Here is a 19,718-nt window from a genome sequence, read left to right as displayed (position 1 = left end):
TAATATCAACATTTCATATTAATGAATAAATTACTTGGGTTCCATACAAAGATATTAAGTGATGAGAAACAGAAAAAGCCAAGCTTTCAAGAGCACTTGAAAAAAAAATACATAAGCAAACTAATGAACACAACTACACAAAATAAACACTAACCAATTGCAAACTAAAGATTAACCTTAAAATAAATTTTAAAACTTCGTGATACCCTTGTAAAAGGAAGCAAACTAAGGGTATTAAGACAATAGTCATTATTTTAGTTACTGTGCATCAAATCTAAAAGATCCAGATAAAGGAAATATTTCAATTCAATTTAAATATTTTAAAATTGGAAATATTTAACAATTGATAGTATAATTAAAATTTAAGAATATACACAAATGATTTGAACAGGTTTTATATTCAGTAACTTGCATGGTTTTTACATTGGCACTTTTATCACTAATTTAGGAGAATCAGATGCAATTTCCCTCCATATACTTAGGCACTAAGATTTCAAATGATAAATATGGTAGTATTTTAAATATTAAAGTTTTACATGAATATTGGGTTCATCCTTGTTTTCCTTTGTTTCCTAGGTATTATCCAGTTTTATAAGGAAAACAGTTTTATATCACAATCAAAACTTGTCTTGGTTACTAGACTGTAGCCATAATTGGGTTACAGTCATTTAGATTCATTATTTGGAATTATACTTACTAAGGCAGACCTAAATGAAACTTATCTTCTAGAAGAATTTCACATTTGCATTTACCTGCACTGCAGAATGGGTTTAAGCAATGTTTTAGTTGTTAGGAAATATTAAATTTACTTAAACTTAGCTTTGACTATGAACTCCTAGTCAACTTTAACTGAGTTCACTTTAAACTATATTTGATTCATTTTAAATAGATTTTTAAATAGAAGCTAGACTTCATTAAGGTATTAACTCTAAATCTGAAAGAAAATGCATTGAAATTTTCAAGTTTGACAAGTTCATTAAAATTGTTGAGCATGTCTTGATACATTTACCTATCAGCTTTTTATTCTTTCTGCTGGCATTTCCTTAATGTTTGTTTGCATCACCTCTCTGATTCATTGGATTGCTACTATTGATGCTTTCACGGCCTTTATCTTCACAGTTTACTATATCTTGTAAAGCCTTTTCCACATCTATTTGGCCAGCTGTATTGGCAGTTTTGGGCAAGGTCATCTGCAGTGCGCACCATAGAGTAGTGCGTGCCTTCCGAGTAGCCACACACATCTCTTTAATCGCTGAAGCAAGGGCAAAAACTTCTGTAAAGAAAACATGCAGAGCCAGTTCACATTAGATACTATTAAAGTTTCCCTTAACTCTTAAAGCCCAGTGCTGTGCTACTCAATGATCAAACATTTTTATAAAAGAATGATGGATATTGACTGAGCTAATCAAAGTTCTTAACATTTAAAAGTGTTGACACTTTATTTCTGACTTGTATGATGTCTATGCTTTGGGTAGGACATAGACTTTGATGGAATTGTAATTAAACAAATAAAGTTAACAAAGGTACTTTTGGAGTAGGTTATGTGGGCATTATTTACCAATTTATTCTTTAGATAAGTTTAAATCTTAGAAATCCAACCTTTTAACCTTAGAATCTGATTTTATTAACATTTAAATTACCTCATTGCCTTATCAAAAGGATATGCAGCCCTGACTGGTATGGCTCAGTTGGTTGGGCATCATTCTGTCAAGTGAGGGACCACAAGTCTGGTTCCTGGTCAGGGAACATGCCTGGGTTGCGGATTTGGTCCCCAGTTGGGGTATGAATGGAAGGTAGCCAATTGATGTTTCTCTTACACCAATGTTTCTGTCCCTCTCTTTCTTCCTCCCTTCGTTTCTCTAAAAATGAAAATTTAATTTAAAAAAAAGAATATGAATTAATATTTGTACCTCTGTCATTTTGGCATCTGGGAACTCCTTGCTTTTGCCGATTTGAAGCATTAACAATTTCATCCTTTCTGCGTGACTGTACAATGTGAATGGACTCCAAGTGTCTATCAAGAGCAGTAGAGATATTGGCATGAAGGGGAGAGCTTCGAAGCCGTTCCATTTTGCCTAGTAAAGTTACAACCTAAGGGAAAGATTTTAAATTTTGATAAGGCATGTAACCACATTGCCTGTCATTAACTTACGTAAAAACAAATCTTCAGCCCTAGCTGGTGTGCTCAGTGGATTGAGTGCTGGCCTGCGAATCAAAGTGTCACTGGTTCAATTCCCAGTCAGGGCATATGCCTGGGTTGTGGGCCAAGACCCAGGTTGGGGGTGCGCAAGAGGCAACTACACATTGATGTTTCTCTCCCTCTCTAAAAATAAGTAGAATCTTAAAAATGAAAAATGAAAAACATCTTCAATGAAGCAGAAAGCAATAATAGTTAATAAATAAATGAATGCTTACTGTGTCTTGACACCATGTTGGGGTAAACAAAGGTGGAAAGTCAATCTATTGTACCTTTTTTTTTGTTTTTTGAGAGAGAGAGGAAGTGGGAGACAAACATCGATTTTATTGTTTCACTTATTTATGCACTCACTGGTTGCTTCTTGTAGGTGCCCTGATGGGAGATTGAATCTGTGACCTTGGCATATTGGGATGACGCTCTAACCAACTGAGCTATCAGGCCAGGGTGGGACCCAAAAAGAAAAAAACAGAATTATCTCAGGGAGGGCGGGCCCCTTGTAGGGCAGGCTGTCCCTGCTATGCTAGTGTTCTAGGAACCCATCTGTATCAGTGTACCAGCTGGCGTTGTTGTGAGAGACTTCATTTAGCTTCAGTGAATTTTTTTGAAGACTCTTTCAATGCATTTGTCTATTTCATGATGGGTGATTTACCAGTGCACCTGCCCACACTGCACTGAGTGTTCAGCAGTTTTTGACCAAAAATGGCATGACCCCTGTGCCCCACCCTCCCTATTCACCAGATCTTGCCCCCAACAACTTTTTTCTTCCCTAATGAAAAGAGTACTCAAAGGGAAACGTTTTGCCGATGTGGAAGAGGTGGAACAAAAAGCAGAAACACTAAAAGGCATCAAAATCAATGAGTTCAAAAACTTGTTTGAGCATGGAAAAAACATCTTGATAGGTGGATTGCATCAAATGGAGAGTACTTTGAAGGTGACTGAAGTTTAAACATGTGAGGATAAATATACATTTTAAAAATAAATTCCATTTTGGGGCGGGTCTCCCCTTGTATGTTAATTCTAAAAGCTTTCAGATAGTCAGTTAATGCGAATAAACAACAATGGAAAAATCAAACATTCCCACGTCATTAACAGTGTGCAAATATAAGATCTGACACTGTTTACACTGCTTTTGGAAAATAGTGTTATTAGAAGTTATTGTAATCTAAAGGAGAAGAAAATAAACTAAGGGAAAAGTCGTAGACTGATTAATCCTGACTTCAGCAAGTTCTTTTTGGGCCTCCAGTGTTCTCCTTTTGAAAATCAGAAACATTCAGATAATAATCCTGACAATGGTAGTTTTAAGGAATCCATAATCCAGAAAATACTGATATATATTTATGTTGAAATAATAAAAAAATCGTCGTTGGCAGCCGTCCGTCTCGAGAGACGATGGTGTAGCTTCTTAAGAGTCTATCTGCACCTCCAAGAATGGCTGTGCAGTCCGACTCGGGAGTGACACGGTATCTGTCTCCTCCCGTGTTGAATCGACATCTTGCGATGAAAAATAAAAAAATAAATCCTGTAATTATCAGAACTTCTAAGAAAAAGTAGGAAGCTCTCGATCTTTTGGTTGATTAAGTTTTTAAAAGGGCAGTGATACATTAAATCAGTAAGGGGAATATGTCTCATAATCCTAACTTGTATAAAATTTTAACTTTGGAAAGTGTAAGGAAAGAGAACTTTTTGAATAATTGCCCTTGGGAACTAAGTGATTTAAAATTCACATAAGCACTTGGTGTTCAGTGATTGCAAAGAGTAGAAAAATAGCTCTCAATTAAGAAACTAAAAGTACCTGAATGAATGCCTCTACCCTCACACTCATATCAAGTTTCTTTGGAATAAGTATATGCCAGTTCAGGCCCATGGAGAAAACAAAAGTGTACAGGTATTAAAATATTTTTCTCCCAACTCTATAACCAGCTAGATTCTTGGATAACAAAACAAAACAAAAAACATTATCAAAAATTCCAATAAACTACCAATTACATATATTTTTAAATAAGACAATCATTTTGATTAAGTGTAAAAAAAGAAATATGCACTGGTGATTTAAATTTTAAAAAATCCTCACCTGGGAATACGCTTTTTTTAGTTATTATTTTTTATCCTCACCTGAGGAAGGGAGTGAGAAGGAGAAATAAAAACATGGATGTGAGCAAGAAACAATTGAGGAGATGCTTATTGATTTTAGAGAGAGAGGAACGGGTTGGGAGAAAAAACGTTGTGATTGGTGGCCTCCCACACACGCCACACGCACCCTGACTGGGGATTGAACCTGCAACCTAGATATGCCCTGACCAGGACTGAACTGTCAGTCTTTTGGTGTATGGGATGACACTTCAACCAGCTGAGCCACTTGGCCAGGGCTGCACTGGTGATTTGTAATAAAAATTTTTAAAAATATTTCACTTATTTACTGTTAGAGAGAGGGGAAGAGAGAGGAAGGGAGGGAGGAAAAGAGGGAGAGAAATATCAGTGTGTGAGAGATACATCAATCAGTTGCCTCTTACAAGCCCCCAAATTGGGAGCTGGAGCTGGCTGGCAACCCAGGCATGTGCCCTGACTGGGAATTGAACTGGTGACCTTTTGGTTCACAGACTGGCGCTCAATCCACTGAGCAACACCAGCTGGATTTAATAAACTTTTTAAAAGAGCTCTTTTCAGAATTCTATAAAACTAGTAAACCAGAAAATAGTACATGTGAAAATATTTTTGGCCTCTGTGTATTATTGATCTAATGTTACTAAATATAAAAAGAATTATTATAATAGCTGTAAAAATAACCTTCTAACTTAATATAACACATTCCAAAATTGGTAAAGTGTATTTCTTAATACCCACAGTTGGCAACACTTTGATTTATTGCTGAGAAGTGTATTATTGAGAAAAAGATATTTTAACTTGGAATGGTTTTAAGAAAACATAATTAAAAACTGAAGTTTTAGGACTTCCGTCCAAGACGGAGACCTAGACAGACACGCTGTATCTCCCTCCACAACTAAGAAGAAATACAACTACCTCAAAACTAGAGACAACCAGAGGTTCCAGAAAATCAAGCTGCATGGAAGTCCAACAAACAAAGATATAAAGAAGAAATACTCATCCAGACAGATAGGAGGGGTGGAGACGGGGCAGAGGATGCAGTGTGGTCAGCAGCAGCTGCAGCAGCACTCTGGCAGAAAGCAGTCACATGTTTTGAAAAGTAGGGAGGGACACCTGTGAACAGCTCCCAGTACCAGACCAGACCCTGCAGCTCACAGTCCCAGCACCCGGGAAAATAAAGCCTCATTGCTTCTTACTGTGCAAACCAGTACCGGTCGCCCATACTGACAAATACCTAAAGCTCCGCCCCTTACAACTAACAGGAGCGACAGCTCTACCTAAGACACAGGCAAAAAAACACAGGAGCCTGTCAAGATGAGGAGACAGAGAAGTATGGCCCAAAAGAAGGAACAAATCAAGGTTCCAGTGGGAGAATTAAGTGACGAGGAGATAGCCAACCTAACAAACAAGGAGATAGCCGACCTAACAGAGGCAGAGTTCAAAACACAGGTGATAAAGCTGCTCAGAGGCTTGACAGATATGCTTGAGTATGGCAAATGCATAGGGAAGAAGTGAAGGCTATGCTAAATGAAACAAAGGAAAATCCACACAAAACTAATAGTGAAGGGAAGGAAACCGGGGTTCAAGTCAATGATTTGGAACATAAGGAAGAAAAAAAACAGTCAACCAGTACAGAATGAGGAAACAGAATTGAAAAAAAAATGAGGAGAGGCTTAGGAACCTCTGGGACAACTTTAAACGTGCCAACATCCGAATCATAAGGGTACCAGAAGGAGAAGAGGAAGAGCAAGAAATTGAAAGCGTATTAAAAAAAATAATGAATGAAAACTTCCCAAATTTGGTGAAGGAAATAGACATACAAGTCCAGGAAGCACAGAGAGTCCCAAACAAGCTAGACCCAAGAAGGACCACACCAAGACACATTATCATTAAAATGCCAAAGTTTCGAGATAAAGAGAGAATCTTAAAAGCAGCAAGAGAAAAGCAGAGAGTTACCTACAAAGGGGTGCCTATAAGATTCTCAGCTGATTTCTCAAAAGAAACTTTGCAGGCAAGAAGAGACTGGCAAGAAGTATTCAATGTGATGAAAATCAAGGACCTACAACCAAGATTACTCTATCCAGCAAAGCTATCATATAGAATGGAAGGGCAGATAAAGTGCTTCCCAGACCAGGTAAAGCTAAAAGAGTTCATCATCACCAAGCCATTATTATATGAAATGTAAAAGGGACTTATTTAAGAAAAAGAAGATCAAAACTATGAACCCTAAAATGACAACAAACTCACAACTATCAACAACTGAATCAAAAAATAAAAACAAAATCCAACTAAGCAAACCAGAATAGGAACAGAATCATAGGTATGGGGATCATTTGGAGGGTTATCAGCTAGGATGGGGAAGGGGGAGAAATGGGGAAATGGTGCAGGGATTAAGAAGCATAATTGGTTGATACAAAATAGACAGGGGGGAGTTAAGAATAATATAGGAAAGAATGAAGTCAAAGAACTTATATACAAATTTGATAAAAGAATCTCAACTGAAAGCTAGGTAAAAATCAATCTTTTCCCCTGAAATAGTTCATATTTATATTTTAATGACAGCATGGTACAAGTAAGAAACTGATATTCAATAAAATAGACTCTGTTATATTGATTTTTCTAATTCCTAAAATGGCTTTTATTCAATCATAGAGGCAACCTATTTCACTGCATGCTTTTTCTAAGGAATCTTCATCAATTTCTACTTGGAAAATTATAACTTTTTAGGAGAGGAAGATCAAAAAATGAAAAATATTTACCCTACTCTATTAAAGTTGATTAGAAAATCCTGAAATTACAAGAGATAATAGAAATCCTTTATTAAATTACAAAAGGACTTAGTATCAGTATTCTGTACAACACTTTACTTGAAGTAATATACTACTTTCCCAAAACAAAGATATTTTATAAATTATGCTTACCTACATACTTCAGTTTATCAACATTTAATACACTGCTGTATATACTTTTTTGTTGAATAACTTAAGAGTACAGGGCTAAGAAAATTAAGTATGGTAATTCCTTATATAATGCAAGCATAGCTTGCTCATCAAGCTAGAAAACAAAGTTTGTGACTAAGAAATAGGACTTTTCCTATAAATAATATTCAGAATGATTTTTGCTTAAAAATTACAATGAAAATACTTCAGAAAGTTACACATGAATGTGATTTTAAAATCCTTTAGAATTTTAACTTGTTGAAATGTTTTAAAAATTTAGCCTTGGCTAGTGTGGCTCAGTTGGTTGGAATGTCATTCAGGAAACTGAAAGATTGCGGCTTGATCCCTGGTCAGGGTGTGTACTGGATGTTTTCTCTCCCTCTCTCCCTCTCCCTTCCTCCCTCTCTTAAAGCAATGAAAAAAAAATGTCATTGGGTGAGAATTAAAAAAAAATTATCAAGCAATTTAAAAGTCCACTATTGGCAATTTTCACAGCTTACTCTGGCTTGTTCTCGAAGTTCATCCACAATTAAGCGATCAACTCTAGATGAGTTGGAAGTCAGCCTTGGAATTGGAGTATTGTTAGTACTGGATACTTTTTTTCCTGGGTAATTTTTGGCCAGGGCCAATTCAGTCTGTAAAGAATATAATTATATAATCACATTTTTCCAAATATGATTCAATTGTAATATATCTCTTAGGCCTAAGCAATAAATTGAAAATTACTCCTTTAAATAATAATTGTTTTGGTATCAAAAGGCAGCAAATACAAACCACAGTATTTTTCTGTCATACTTAATGCAAATAAAATACCAGAACACTCCGCAGTTTAACACTTTAAAAATTCAAAGAAATTAACTTTTAACCTATTAAGGAAAAAGTCTACTTCATTGGCAAATAAACTTTATATAAGTAACAAATTTTTTTAACCCCAAGCTTTTTTAGTCTTTAAGTCACCTATTATTTCATTAATAGTCATGGACTTTAAAAATACTGCCCATTAGAGAAGAATTCAGCTTTGAAATAAGGCAAGTACTCAAAGTACACTAAGGTAAACAAAATGAGAATAGGGCTATATTAAGTTACTCCTAAATGGATGCTTTGTGTTACCTTTTTTCTCTCCTTTTCTAATGCTCTCCATTGTTCATAGCACTCTTCTAGACGAATATGAAGTTCACTGGCTGGCCCACTACGGGTTTTAATTGGTCTTTGCAATCCAAAAGATGGTACAAAACCAGAAAAGGAATTATCACCATACATCATATCATTAAAATAAGGGTATAAATGGCTTAAGTCATCATAAGAAAACAAATCATAGGAATCCAACAGTGGAACAACTGAATGGCCAAACGGGTGGGTGGATCTTAGGGGAAACCCATTTGAACCAAGTTGTTGAAAACTCTGATTATGCCTTAAATCTCCCATCATATAATTAGAAAAGCATGACGCCTGTGTGCGATTCACTCGACTATTAATACTGTTGTCTCCACTTCCCTGTCTGTGGCTATTAAAATGACTCTGTGCCTCCAACAGATCTTGATATGTATTTTGAAATAAGCCATCTGAATGCTTTGGAACTTCCTCAGGATCATAGTGTCCACTCTGGGGCTTAGCTTGAAAATTATGTTTGTTTACATTTTCAATGATCCCATACTGCTGAGCTGAATAGTTTTCACAAAATCCGTTTGGCTGCTTTATTTTTTTATCGGTAACAAATTCAAAGAGATTTTCTTCGACAGTCTTTGTCAGTCCTTCCATGTGATTGACAGATTGAATTCTTTCTGCACCTTTATAATTGAAATCAAAGCTAGAAAATGCTGAAGGGTTTTCTTGACAATACTTCTGTAACAAATTGCCATTTGGAGTTAAATTTGTGTATAGTTGGGGGAAATCTGAAGAATGGTTAGTACCTTTAGAAGCTGCACTTAAATGACTATTTAATTTCATCAAGTTACCTTGATTTCGATAAAGAATAGGTGTGTTATTTTTTGTGTGGACATTCATCCAAGTTGGCCTATTTAAGTTGATACCTCCTAAAGATGTTGCTGAGTTTGACAATAAATTCACTGATTTATAATACTCAGAATTTGGGGGATCAGCTTTAGCAAACTGTTGTTTTTCTGTCACATTAGCAAAATCATTATTAGCTGGACAAACTGTATGAGGTTTTAGTCCATATTCTGATTTCAAGCCAAAATCAGCAGTAAATGCTGCTTCCTTTGCAAACTGTTTTTCTGTCAGGTGTGGTGTAGTTTTTGGAAATGTGAAATTCTGCTGGTCAGGTATTGTCTCTTCCATTTTTTTCTGATTTGCTGGTTTAACCTGAAATAACTTTGAGTACATGCCTGCTTCTAGAGTTGGTGGTTCAGGTGTGCCATTGGCTAACTTTTTACTATCTTGGACACTAAAATTAGAACACTTACTAAGCTTAGCCTTATTAGGATGAGCATATTCTGGGTATCTACAATAATCTGCATTCTCATTGTATCTATTAAACTGGGAAAGAAATATCTCTGCCCTTTTTTGCTGTAATGGTGCTTCAAGGCTTTTAACACACATTTTCTCTCTTCCATAAGGGTAAGTATCAAGTCCAGATTCTTTCATGATGTCAGACAGGCCCGCTTGTGGTGTAAAACAGTTTTTGATAAATGGATATTCTTGGAATGTTGTCTTAGCTGTATCATTTGCCTGAACATTGTAACAGTTAGAATGATCATTTCGAGAGGGGTACATCCATTGGTCTTCAAGGTCTAAAGCAGTAAATCCATGATAAAGTTCATCTATTTTTTGTTGTGGTGTGAGATTACTATTATGCAGGTATTGCTTTTCCACTCCTGACACAGATTCACCACTATAAAAAGCTTGCTGAGAGATGGCTGTGTCTATCGGCCTTTTGGTTTCTGTTAACAGGTCATGGTGATCTCCAAATCTACTTGTGTTCATTGGCCAAACTGACTTCAAATTGGAGGAACAGGTCCTAGAACAGGTAAATGTATTTAATTACAATTTAGGTTTTAAAAGACTTTATGTTCTCAGTGCAGAAGGTAGGAAAAATTTTCAAAAGCATTTATCTCACCTCACCCCACCATTCTCTAATCCTTTCCAATTTTGCCTTATATGCTACCATTATATTCAAATAATTATCTATTGCTTGAAATGTGCTATATGCTATATAAACATGTACTTTAATCTTAATATGTCTTTACTATACTTTCCCAAGAGGCATTAAATAATAATGTCTGAGGCTGATGACTGCATGGTCTTACATGAATATTTTATCTATAGTAAACAGAAAACAAAGTCAGTTTTCCCTTTAATTATTACATAATACAAACATGTTGATCACAATTTTTCAATGAAAAAAAGATGTCTTGTTGAAACCATTATTGAAATTAAAATATTTTAATTGGTTACATGTGTTCTGTATATTTCACTATTTATAAAATAGGGCATTTGGGTAATATGGCTTTAACACCCAATTAAAACAATTAATATATATTTAAAAATTTTTTACCAAATGAGTAAAATCCATATTGATTTCTGCACAGCAGAAATTATAGTTTTATTCTTTGGGATATATGTATAAAAATTCCTTAGAATTTATACCCTTTAAGCCAAATTTTAGCTCATGAACTCAAAGGAAATAGCTCTGAATTATAAAAGAATAATTTTCCAAATTAAAGTTCTTAATAGAAAATTAAACCTTTGGGTGAAACTTTCAACTTTATGCAAGGACTTCAAAATCAAGGTTTCTAAAAACAAGTATTTGAATTAAGATATCTACTGCCAAAAAAAAAAAAAAGATGCATTAACAATTTAAAAAAAGATATCTACTGTCAGATGATCCTCTATTAAGTAAAAGTAGAAATTATTAAATAGGATAATCTAGTATACAGGATGTGGCAAAAGCAGGTTTACAGTTGTTTGTATGGAAAATAATACAATAATAAATAACAGAATAAACTATTTTGTGTATTCAAACTGTAAACCTACTTTTGCCTCATTCTGTATGTGAATTTTAAAGATTACTATATAGCTTATAGGATATACTAACCCATCAGCAAAATATGACTGTGATTTATCTTGTTCTTCCAAAATGTTAGATACAAGTCCATATAAGTCTGTTTCACTACCATAGTCATTTCTTTCTGTCTGAATCCTAAAAATAAATGAATATCATATGTAAATTATTTTACTCACACTGAAATCAACATATTGATTTCTATTTCCAGACTTATCCTACCATTATTTTCTATAAAATATTTGGATTGAATCTACACCATAATTTCAAATAAAGAGGGAACAAGAACTCAAGAAAAATTCTCACTTTAGCTTACTGTCTATGCTATGTAAAAATTTCTCCTCCATTTCAAATCCTAAGTCTAGTTCACAATGTATGCTTACCTCTTATTTCTTCAAAACACATGCTATTCATTTTAGGTGACCAAAATATAAATCTCTAACCTATGATGCCTGGTCCCATGGCTGCTCCTGAAAGCATGTCTGGTCCTATTTTACATCCTTCCATCAACAAGTTGCTCAGATTTTTCATTTGTGATTTGAAAACCATATGAACCTGTTGCTCTATTTTTGTGTCTCTTTATATTAAATGTTGGATTAGAAAGTAAAATGAGATATGATCATCCTAGATACCACAGCAATATTGCAGTTGTCCCTTAAATGTAACAGACTTAGGGGCTCTCTAAATCTTTGCCAAAGAGGTGACCAGATTTCTATGTACCTGAAATTCTACCTGGTGACTAACATTGTCTATAAACAATACAAAATGTAAAAACCATAAAGAGATGGAAAATTTGTATCTTTTTACCTCCTATGGATTTTGGGTAATTTGTTCCTAGAAGTAATATGTTGTTTTAAATTATAACTTCTTGTTTTCTCATATGTTGTTTTTAACATTTAATAGTGTTAGGACATTTTAGAAATAAAAATACTTTATATTTGCATGACACTCAAACATTTCATTGATCTTCATAATGTAAGTATTAGTAATCATTAAGCTGTTGAATGAATGATCATTTGAGATAATTAAGAAACTTGTGCCCTGGCTGGTGTGGCTCAGTGGATTGAGCATCAGCTTGCCAACTGAAAGGTCACCAGTTTGATTCCTAGTCATGGCACATTCCTGGGTTGTGAGCCAGGTCCCCAGTTGGTGGCTTGTGAGAGGCAATCAACTGATGTTTCTCTGATATATCAATGTTTTTCTCCCTCTTTTTCTCCCTCCCTTTCCTTCTCTCTGAAAATAAATAAATAAAATCTTTTAAAAAAAGGAACATGTATTTTGCAAGGATATATGATTTGCCAAAATGTTACTTGCTAAACAAATGGTCTTTTTCCACTAAGCCATGTTATTTCACAAATATTCAGTATAAAGCTTTTATATAGTAATGTGTTAGTATATATCTAAAAATATTCAATGTAATATATGCTAAACTATTAATAGTTGTTATTGGGAGGTGGGGAGGCAGGTTTAAGGTGGACTTCTGCTTCCTTTTATATATTTTTGTAAAGTCTTTCCTAAAAAAAATTTTATTTTTTGATTTTAGAGAGAGAAGAAGAGAGAGAGAGAAACACTGATTTGTTTTCCATTTAATTATGCATTCTTTGGTATGTGCCCTGACGGGGGATCAAACTCGCAACCTTGGGGTATTGGGACGATGCTCTAACCAGGGCCTAGAAAGTCTTAATTTTTTCAGTGAACACCCTATCAAGTTAAAAATATATATTTGTTTTTTATAGAATTATATATTATATAATCTTTCTAATAAAATCACTATTTTATAGAGAATTTACCAAAAGTTTTAACAATTTTTAATGAAGACTTTAAAAATAATTATTTCCTACTTAAACTAAAGATGCATCAAGTTCTCTCAAATGCTCCCTTATACATAATTAAAAAATAAAGGTAGTTACTCCCCTAGGATTTTCTTTGCAGTAGGCTCCCATAATATTCTAATCTTCCTCTTTTCAGCTTCACTATATTTGCAGTGCATGGCAAATCATCATCATCATTAGTATTGTAAAATGTATAAAGGCAGGGATAATATTTGCCATGTTAATGCTAGTATCTCCACCAAGAGTGAATCTGGCATAGAGTAGTCCCTTATTTGTAGAATTGAATAGAAAAATAATTTAAAGTATCTTATAAATCATGTTTGTTGTGTACTTGTGAAGGAAAAAATTATTCAAAATTTAGAATTGGATAAAAAAATCTATCTAAAAGTTCTAACTCATTTATATATCTTCCAAAAGAGGAACTCAAGATTTACTCACTAAAGGTGCTTCTCTAATGAATAAAAAATAGTAATAAGCTAAAAATTATATACATATAATTATATACATATGCCTAGTTTAGGGTTTCCTAAAAGTATGGTAAACATAAAATTATGCCATAACAAAAATTAAAAAGATAAAATTAAAATGCTGATACAGGGATCAAAGAGCTAATACAACTGGGTTTCCATGTAATTAAACTTCAAAACATTTCATTTAGCCTGAGAAATATAATTTATTAATTTACCTGTTCTTTACATTAATCTGAGAATTAGAAGGCTGCTTAATATCATCTCCGTAAGTAGACCATGGTGCATAGAGAAGCGAAGAATCTACAGAACTTGCATATTCCGTTGATGAAGAAAGTGGAGTATAGGTCTGCCTTAGGTCAACATTGTCTTCATTCTGAAATTTTAATGAAATGCTTGTGTATCAGATACATCAGAACTACATTTATTAGAGAATATTAGTTGTGTAATAAAAAACAGAAAATAACATGCATAACATTTGAGAGACAAAATCAAATCTAGATAGCCATTTAAGTTTGCTTTACACTAGGGATTGGTCAGTTTTTTCTGTAAAGGGCCAGATAATAAATACTAGGGTTTGCTTATTGTTAAGGCCTCTATTGAAAGAAACCATAGATATACAATATGTAAACAAGGATGTGGCTCTTTTCCAATAATTTTTTTTTTTTTTTTTTTTTTTTTTTTTTACAAAAACAAGCACTTGGTAGATTTAATCTGACCTCTGGGGGTAGTTGTTGCTTATACCTAGTATAAAACACCTACAATTATTGCAGTTCTAATTTTTTGAACAGAGGAGTATAATGTGGACACTAGCAGTGTTATTTTTCATGAAACATTTACAAAACTCAGTCTTAATGTCCCAAATCTGTTTTTAAAAAAGTGAATGTACATTTATGTAGAATTTGAAACAAATCCTATATACATTGTTGTATTCATTTAACCTTGTGACATGAGTATTCTATTTTATTTTATTCTTTTAAGATTTTATGTATTTTTTTAGAGAGGGAAGTGTAAGGACGGTGTCACTCAGATAACCATGAGGAGGCAGCGAGCAGAGAAAAGAAGTTTATTTGAGGGAATCAGCAAGTGGGGAAGAAGCCGTGCTGCCAATAGCCCAACTCCGGGGGTCCTATGGAAGGAGGGGCTGTTTTATAGAGGGAAGAAAAAAGAAACTATTGAATTCAGTTGTTATCTCGCAGCTGAGTCTAGCGCTCACCAAGGCCAAACGGAGCTCGGGTTGATGTACCCCACCATCATGGGAAACTCCCAGACAGCTGCAGGGTGGGTGGGGAGGGGGGGGGATGCTTTGGGAACCAAGGCTGTCAGGAAGGGAGGGAGAAGGAGAGGGAAAGAAACATCACTGTGAGAGAGAAACATCAATCAGTTGCCTCTCCTATGCACCCCAACTGGGGACCAAACCCACAACGCAGGCATGTGCCCTGACCAGGAATTGAACCTACGACCTTTTACTTTGCGGGACTACACGCAATCGGCTGAGCCACAAGGGTCAGAGCTGGGTATTCTCTTTTAAAAATGAGAAAACTGCCCTGGCCGGTGTGGCTCAGTAGATTAAGCACTGGCCTCTGAACCAAAGGATCACAGGTTCGGTTCCCAGTCAGGGCACATGCCTGGGTTGTGGGCCAGGTCCCCAGTTGGGGGCACGTAGGAGTCAACCACACATTGATGTTTTTCTCCCGTCCACTCTCTCTAAAAAAATAAATAAATAAAATCTTTAAAAAAATAAAAATAAAAGTAAGAAAACTGAGGCTGCAAGTTACTGAGCCCATAGGTGACAAAACTAAAACCCAAGCTCAAGGCCTTCTTATTCCTACTCTAGGGCCTTTTGAAACAATATATTTTATTTTCAGTCTTGTTTCTACTTCCAAGAGATATTATAAGAATGAGATGATATATACAATGTTGTGATCTCTTCAGCAATTTTAAAGATATTATTACAATTAGCCCTGACTGGTGTGGCTTAGTTGGTTGGGCATTGTTCTGCAAAGCAAAATGTTGCCAATTTGATTCCTGGTCAGGGCACATGCCTGGGTTCCAAGTTCAGTCCCTGGCCAAATCAGTGTTTCTCTCTTACTTAGGTGTTTCTCTCCCTCTCTTTCTCCCTCCCTTTCCCTCTCTCTAAAAATAAATAAAATCTTAAAAATATATATATTACTACAATTAGAAGAAAAATACCAGTTAATTTTTCTTTTTCTGGTGAACATTTCTATAATGAACTTTGAGTAAATAAGTTAAAAATTTTGAATTTTAAGATTTTAATGATTTAAAATCCTGTCTCCTTCCAAAAAGAATTTAGAAGCAGTGAAAATAATTTGAAATACTTGAAGTAGTAGAATGAATTTAATAAACAACAAATAAAAGATTAAATATTTAGAAGTATTTTATTCTAGAAAATGCTTCATTAAAGAAGTCTGGGCCTCTGGTCATGGCCTCCCTTAAATCATCCCCCCTTGCAGAACTCAGCTTCTACCTCCCTGGGAGGGAGGCAAAACCTTCAACTGAGGACTTGGGGGATAAGAAGGAAGGAGAATACATTAAACTTAGTCATTGGACAGCAGCAAGATTCACTTCAAAGTGAAAATAACAACGCATCTCAAGAAGCTCAAAGAATCATACTGTCAAGGACAGGGAGTTCCAATTAATTCACTCAGGCTTCTCTTTGAAGGTCAGAGAATTGCTAATAATCACACTCCAAAAGAACTGGGAATGGAGGAAGAAGATGTGATTGAAGTTTATCAGTAACAAGGGGTTATTCAACAGTTGAGATATTCTTTTTATTTTTCCTCAGTCCTTTTTTATTTTTAAAATAGTTCTTTTGTAATGTGGTGTTCAAATTGAATTGAAAACCGAACGCCCTCCCCCCATCTCTTTAAAACGTCTGGTAATTTGAATTTTACTGCCCTTTAATTACTGTTTTGTCTTCATTGTGCTGATTTTGGTGATCAAACACCCCCCCCCCCCATATTGCCCTCTCCTTTTTAAATATCGCATGTGTGCACAGGGAGGCCACCTTTTTCAGGACTGTGCATTTTCAGGCTTGTGATAAATGAGGTCGACCAATGCAAGTGTTCATAATAACATTTCTAATTGGCCCTGAAGTTCTAGCATGTGATTGCTTCACTCCTGAACTATGACTTTCAGTGGGAGATGGAAGTTTTGCAGAGAACTGAACTGTGGAGAAACGACCTTTCCTTAACTTAAAACTACTTTTAAAATTTGAACATCTAGCCCAGAAGAAGAGGAATATCAGATTGGAGTCAAAATGACAGATAAGGTGAGAGTAAAGATGAACTCCAAAGATGGCTTCATTGAAAAGAAAGCACTTTAAGAGTAAAGAAAAATCTTGTGAGAAGATCCCAGAAAAGTTCTAATTTTCATTAGCAGTTAATAAAGTTATTAAAGCAGAAGTGTGTGCAATAAAAAAAAAAAAATCTGAAAGTATAGGTTCAGAATTTTTAACTCTCCAAATAAGGAACTTCTAAAACCTGAGATGTAATGACTACAAATATCCAGATATAACACTGTAGAAATGATATTATCTTATACATTGTGGGGCAAATGAAGGTTTACAGTTGAGTATATGAAACACAAAGTTTATTCTTGTAGTATTATTATGTATTATTGTATTATTTTCCATTCAAACAACCGTAGGCCTACTTTTGCACCACCCTGTACTTACAAATAGAGAAGAATATAATCTTGGCTAAAAAAATTTCTTATTGTTTTTATTCTCTTAATTAAAATTTACATAAAAAGAGAAGACAATAGTTAGATCAAAGTAGTCCGAAATTTTTGTTCTTATTCATAGACATAATTGAAAAACAGCATTTTAGAAATATAATACTGAGATTATGGAATACCAATAAAATATGAAAATTAATACCTTTCAATCAACCATCTTCATGAATTTCAAATATTTTACAACCTTACGTGTTTAAATTCTGGTTATGATGACTATTTGAAACCCACACATAATTTTCTTGCTTATAGCTTATTTATATCATGATGACTATTCTGAAACTGAGGAAACTAAGGCACAGAAGAGATTTTGCTAAGAGTGCCACAAAAAACTACCTTTCTATGTGTCAGTAACTTTTACAAAGATGTTTTATCTTCAGAACTTTCATATTTTTATTCTTTTAGTTTGAAGTTTTTATCATAGGCTTACCTTAACTCTCTTTTAGATGTGAAGCATCCAAAGTGACATAAATAATTGTTCATCTTTTAAAAATAGTTGCTTAAACAAAAGGAGCATTTTCAGATTATGTAATATCAAACAAGGTAAAGAGTACTGGAAACTAAATATATTTTGGGAATATTCTTTCAAGTATATGTACTTCACATTTTTAAATAAGTTTTGAGTATTAGAAAATTAAATCATTTTAAAAGATTGATTTAAATTTTATATCCCAGGATAAAACAAACAACTAAAGTAATGTGATGGATTCAAACATACTTTAAATATCTGAATACTTTTCAGTTAAAACATTTACAGAAATTAAATATGCAAGTGCTTGGGGTTGGCATATTAATTAGATCTGGGTAACTGCAAAATGTACTACTTATATCCTTGGTATACTTAAAACAACTGAAAATAAATTCAAGTAAATTTTAGTAGTGATATAAACATTATAGAGAGTGGTGGAATGCTGGTCTTGGCAGTGCAAAACCTGGGTTCCACTTGGGCTCTGTCATTTAGGGCACAAATCAAGGTGTCTCTGAGCCTCAGTTTCTCAGTTAGTACAGTGAGTATAATATTTTATAAGGCTGTAGTGTGGATTAAATAATTTATTTCAGGAGATATTGTTGTATCAAAGTGTAACATTGATGTCCTTGTTAAATAATTTCAATTGAAAATAACTTACATTACCCTAAGACTAACAAAATTAAATATTTTAGGTGAGGTAAATGGTAGCATGTAATGTAAGACATTGTTAAAGCCAGAGAATAATTTCACCTTTAAATTATCAAAAGTATGTTTGTACGGACTTCCAATAAATGCTTAAAAGAAAAAGTGTTTTAAGGTCACTAAGTAAACATGGATTTCTTACATTTCTGACATCATTGAAGACAAGGTGAAAACAAGAATCAGTTGAAAACATTACTCCTTAACTTGTTTTCAAAGCAAAGTATGTATTCTGCAAACTGTATTTAAAATGTTGTTACAGCTTTCTAGTCTCTTTTTAAAACATTTTAAAATTTGTTCTCTTACAGTTGTCCCATCGCCCCGCCCTGTGTTGCTCTCCCCTGCCCCCGCCCCCACCTGCCACAGTCACCCCACCCTGATGGTTTTCTAGTCTTAAACTTGGACCTATGTTAATCCGCTCGGATAAATGGATCTGATTAGAATAAATCCTCTACCACAAGGCAGAACTGATTAATGCACCTGCGATTTGTAGCAATCATAGAAGGAAGGGGAGCCGGTCAACATCACGCTGTTGAACACATCCGTTAGTCTACTGCTGGCGTCTGCACCGAGGTTCAAGCAGCGATTCGCGCCTCCGCGGAACGCCACCTTGGGCTGCACCAACGGGAATAGGAAAACGGAGAGAGCCATCACTCAGTGGCAAGTTGAAATGGCCCGTTACTGTTCACCTCGACTGTTCGCCCCACTTAATGCCGAATCACGGCCGAGGCCACTAATTTGGGGCCCGCGCTTGCGTCCCTGGGACTCCCTTAGTCCTCCGGCCGTCTGTGGGCCCACCCTAAGGCGCCACAGTCGCCTGCTCCGACAGGCCTGCACCGCTGGCCACCGCCTCAGCGCCTCTGAGCTGCCGCGGCCCGACGTGAAGGCAGCAGTGGCAGCCGGGGCAACCCATCCTCTCAGCCGCGCTGCGACCCCTCGCCCCTGCTCGGCCTATCTCCGCACCCTTAGCCCGTCCCCGAAGCAAAGCCTGGGCGCCCCCTTGGGGCTCCTCACCAGCGACCTGCCTGCCCGGCAGCGGTCTCTTCAGAGAACCGCGTCTGGTGATGCGCCCGCTCCTCAGCCTCTCCTTACTGTCGCCATCCTCCAAATCTGGTCGCCACCCACACCCTGACCGTCCCCACCGGTTACCTCAAGTCCCTCCCTTAGACCTGAGGAGTGAGGGGACCGCCAGGGGTGTCCGCCTCTCACCTCCATGAGCCTCCCAGCCCCTCTGG

General features: G+C 35.6%; 1 protein-coding gene across 1 annotated transcript; it reads right to left on the bottom strand.

The window, feature by feature from the left end:
* Nucleotides 1-1,043: 1,043 nt before the first annotated feature.
* On the bottom strand, nucleotides 1,044-19,698 carry MEIOC (meiosis specific with coiled-coil domain). The gene is made up of 8 exons (XM_090292932.1): nucleotides 19,633-19,698; nucleotides 18,964-19,098; nucleotides 13,778-13,935; nucleotides 11,294-11,398; nucleotides 8,350-10,216; nucleotides 7,740-7,874; nucleotides 1,911-2,091; nucleotides 1,044-1,273 (listed from the first exon to the last, which is right to left on the bottom strand). Exons 1-8 carry the CDS (start codon nucleotides 19,696-19,698, stop codon nucleotides 1,044-1,046), a joined length of 2,877 nt encoding a protein of 958 aa, XP_090149058.1.
* Nucleotides 19,699-19,718: the final 20 nt, after the last annotated feature.

This window comes from Furipterus horrens, unplaced genomic scaffold (assembly GCF_987537825.1).
Source record: "Furipterus horrens unplaced genomic scaffold, mFurHor1.1.pri manual_scaffold_11, whole genome shotgun sequence".
Lineage (NCBI taxonomy): Eukaryota > Metazoa > Chordata > Mammalia > Chiroptera > Furipteridae > Furipterus > Furipterus horrens.
Note: the sequence above shows the minus strand (reverse complement) of the source record. Positions and strands in the feature narration are given on the sequence as shown.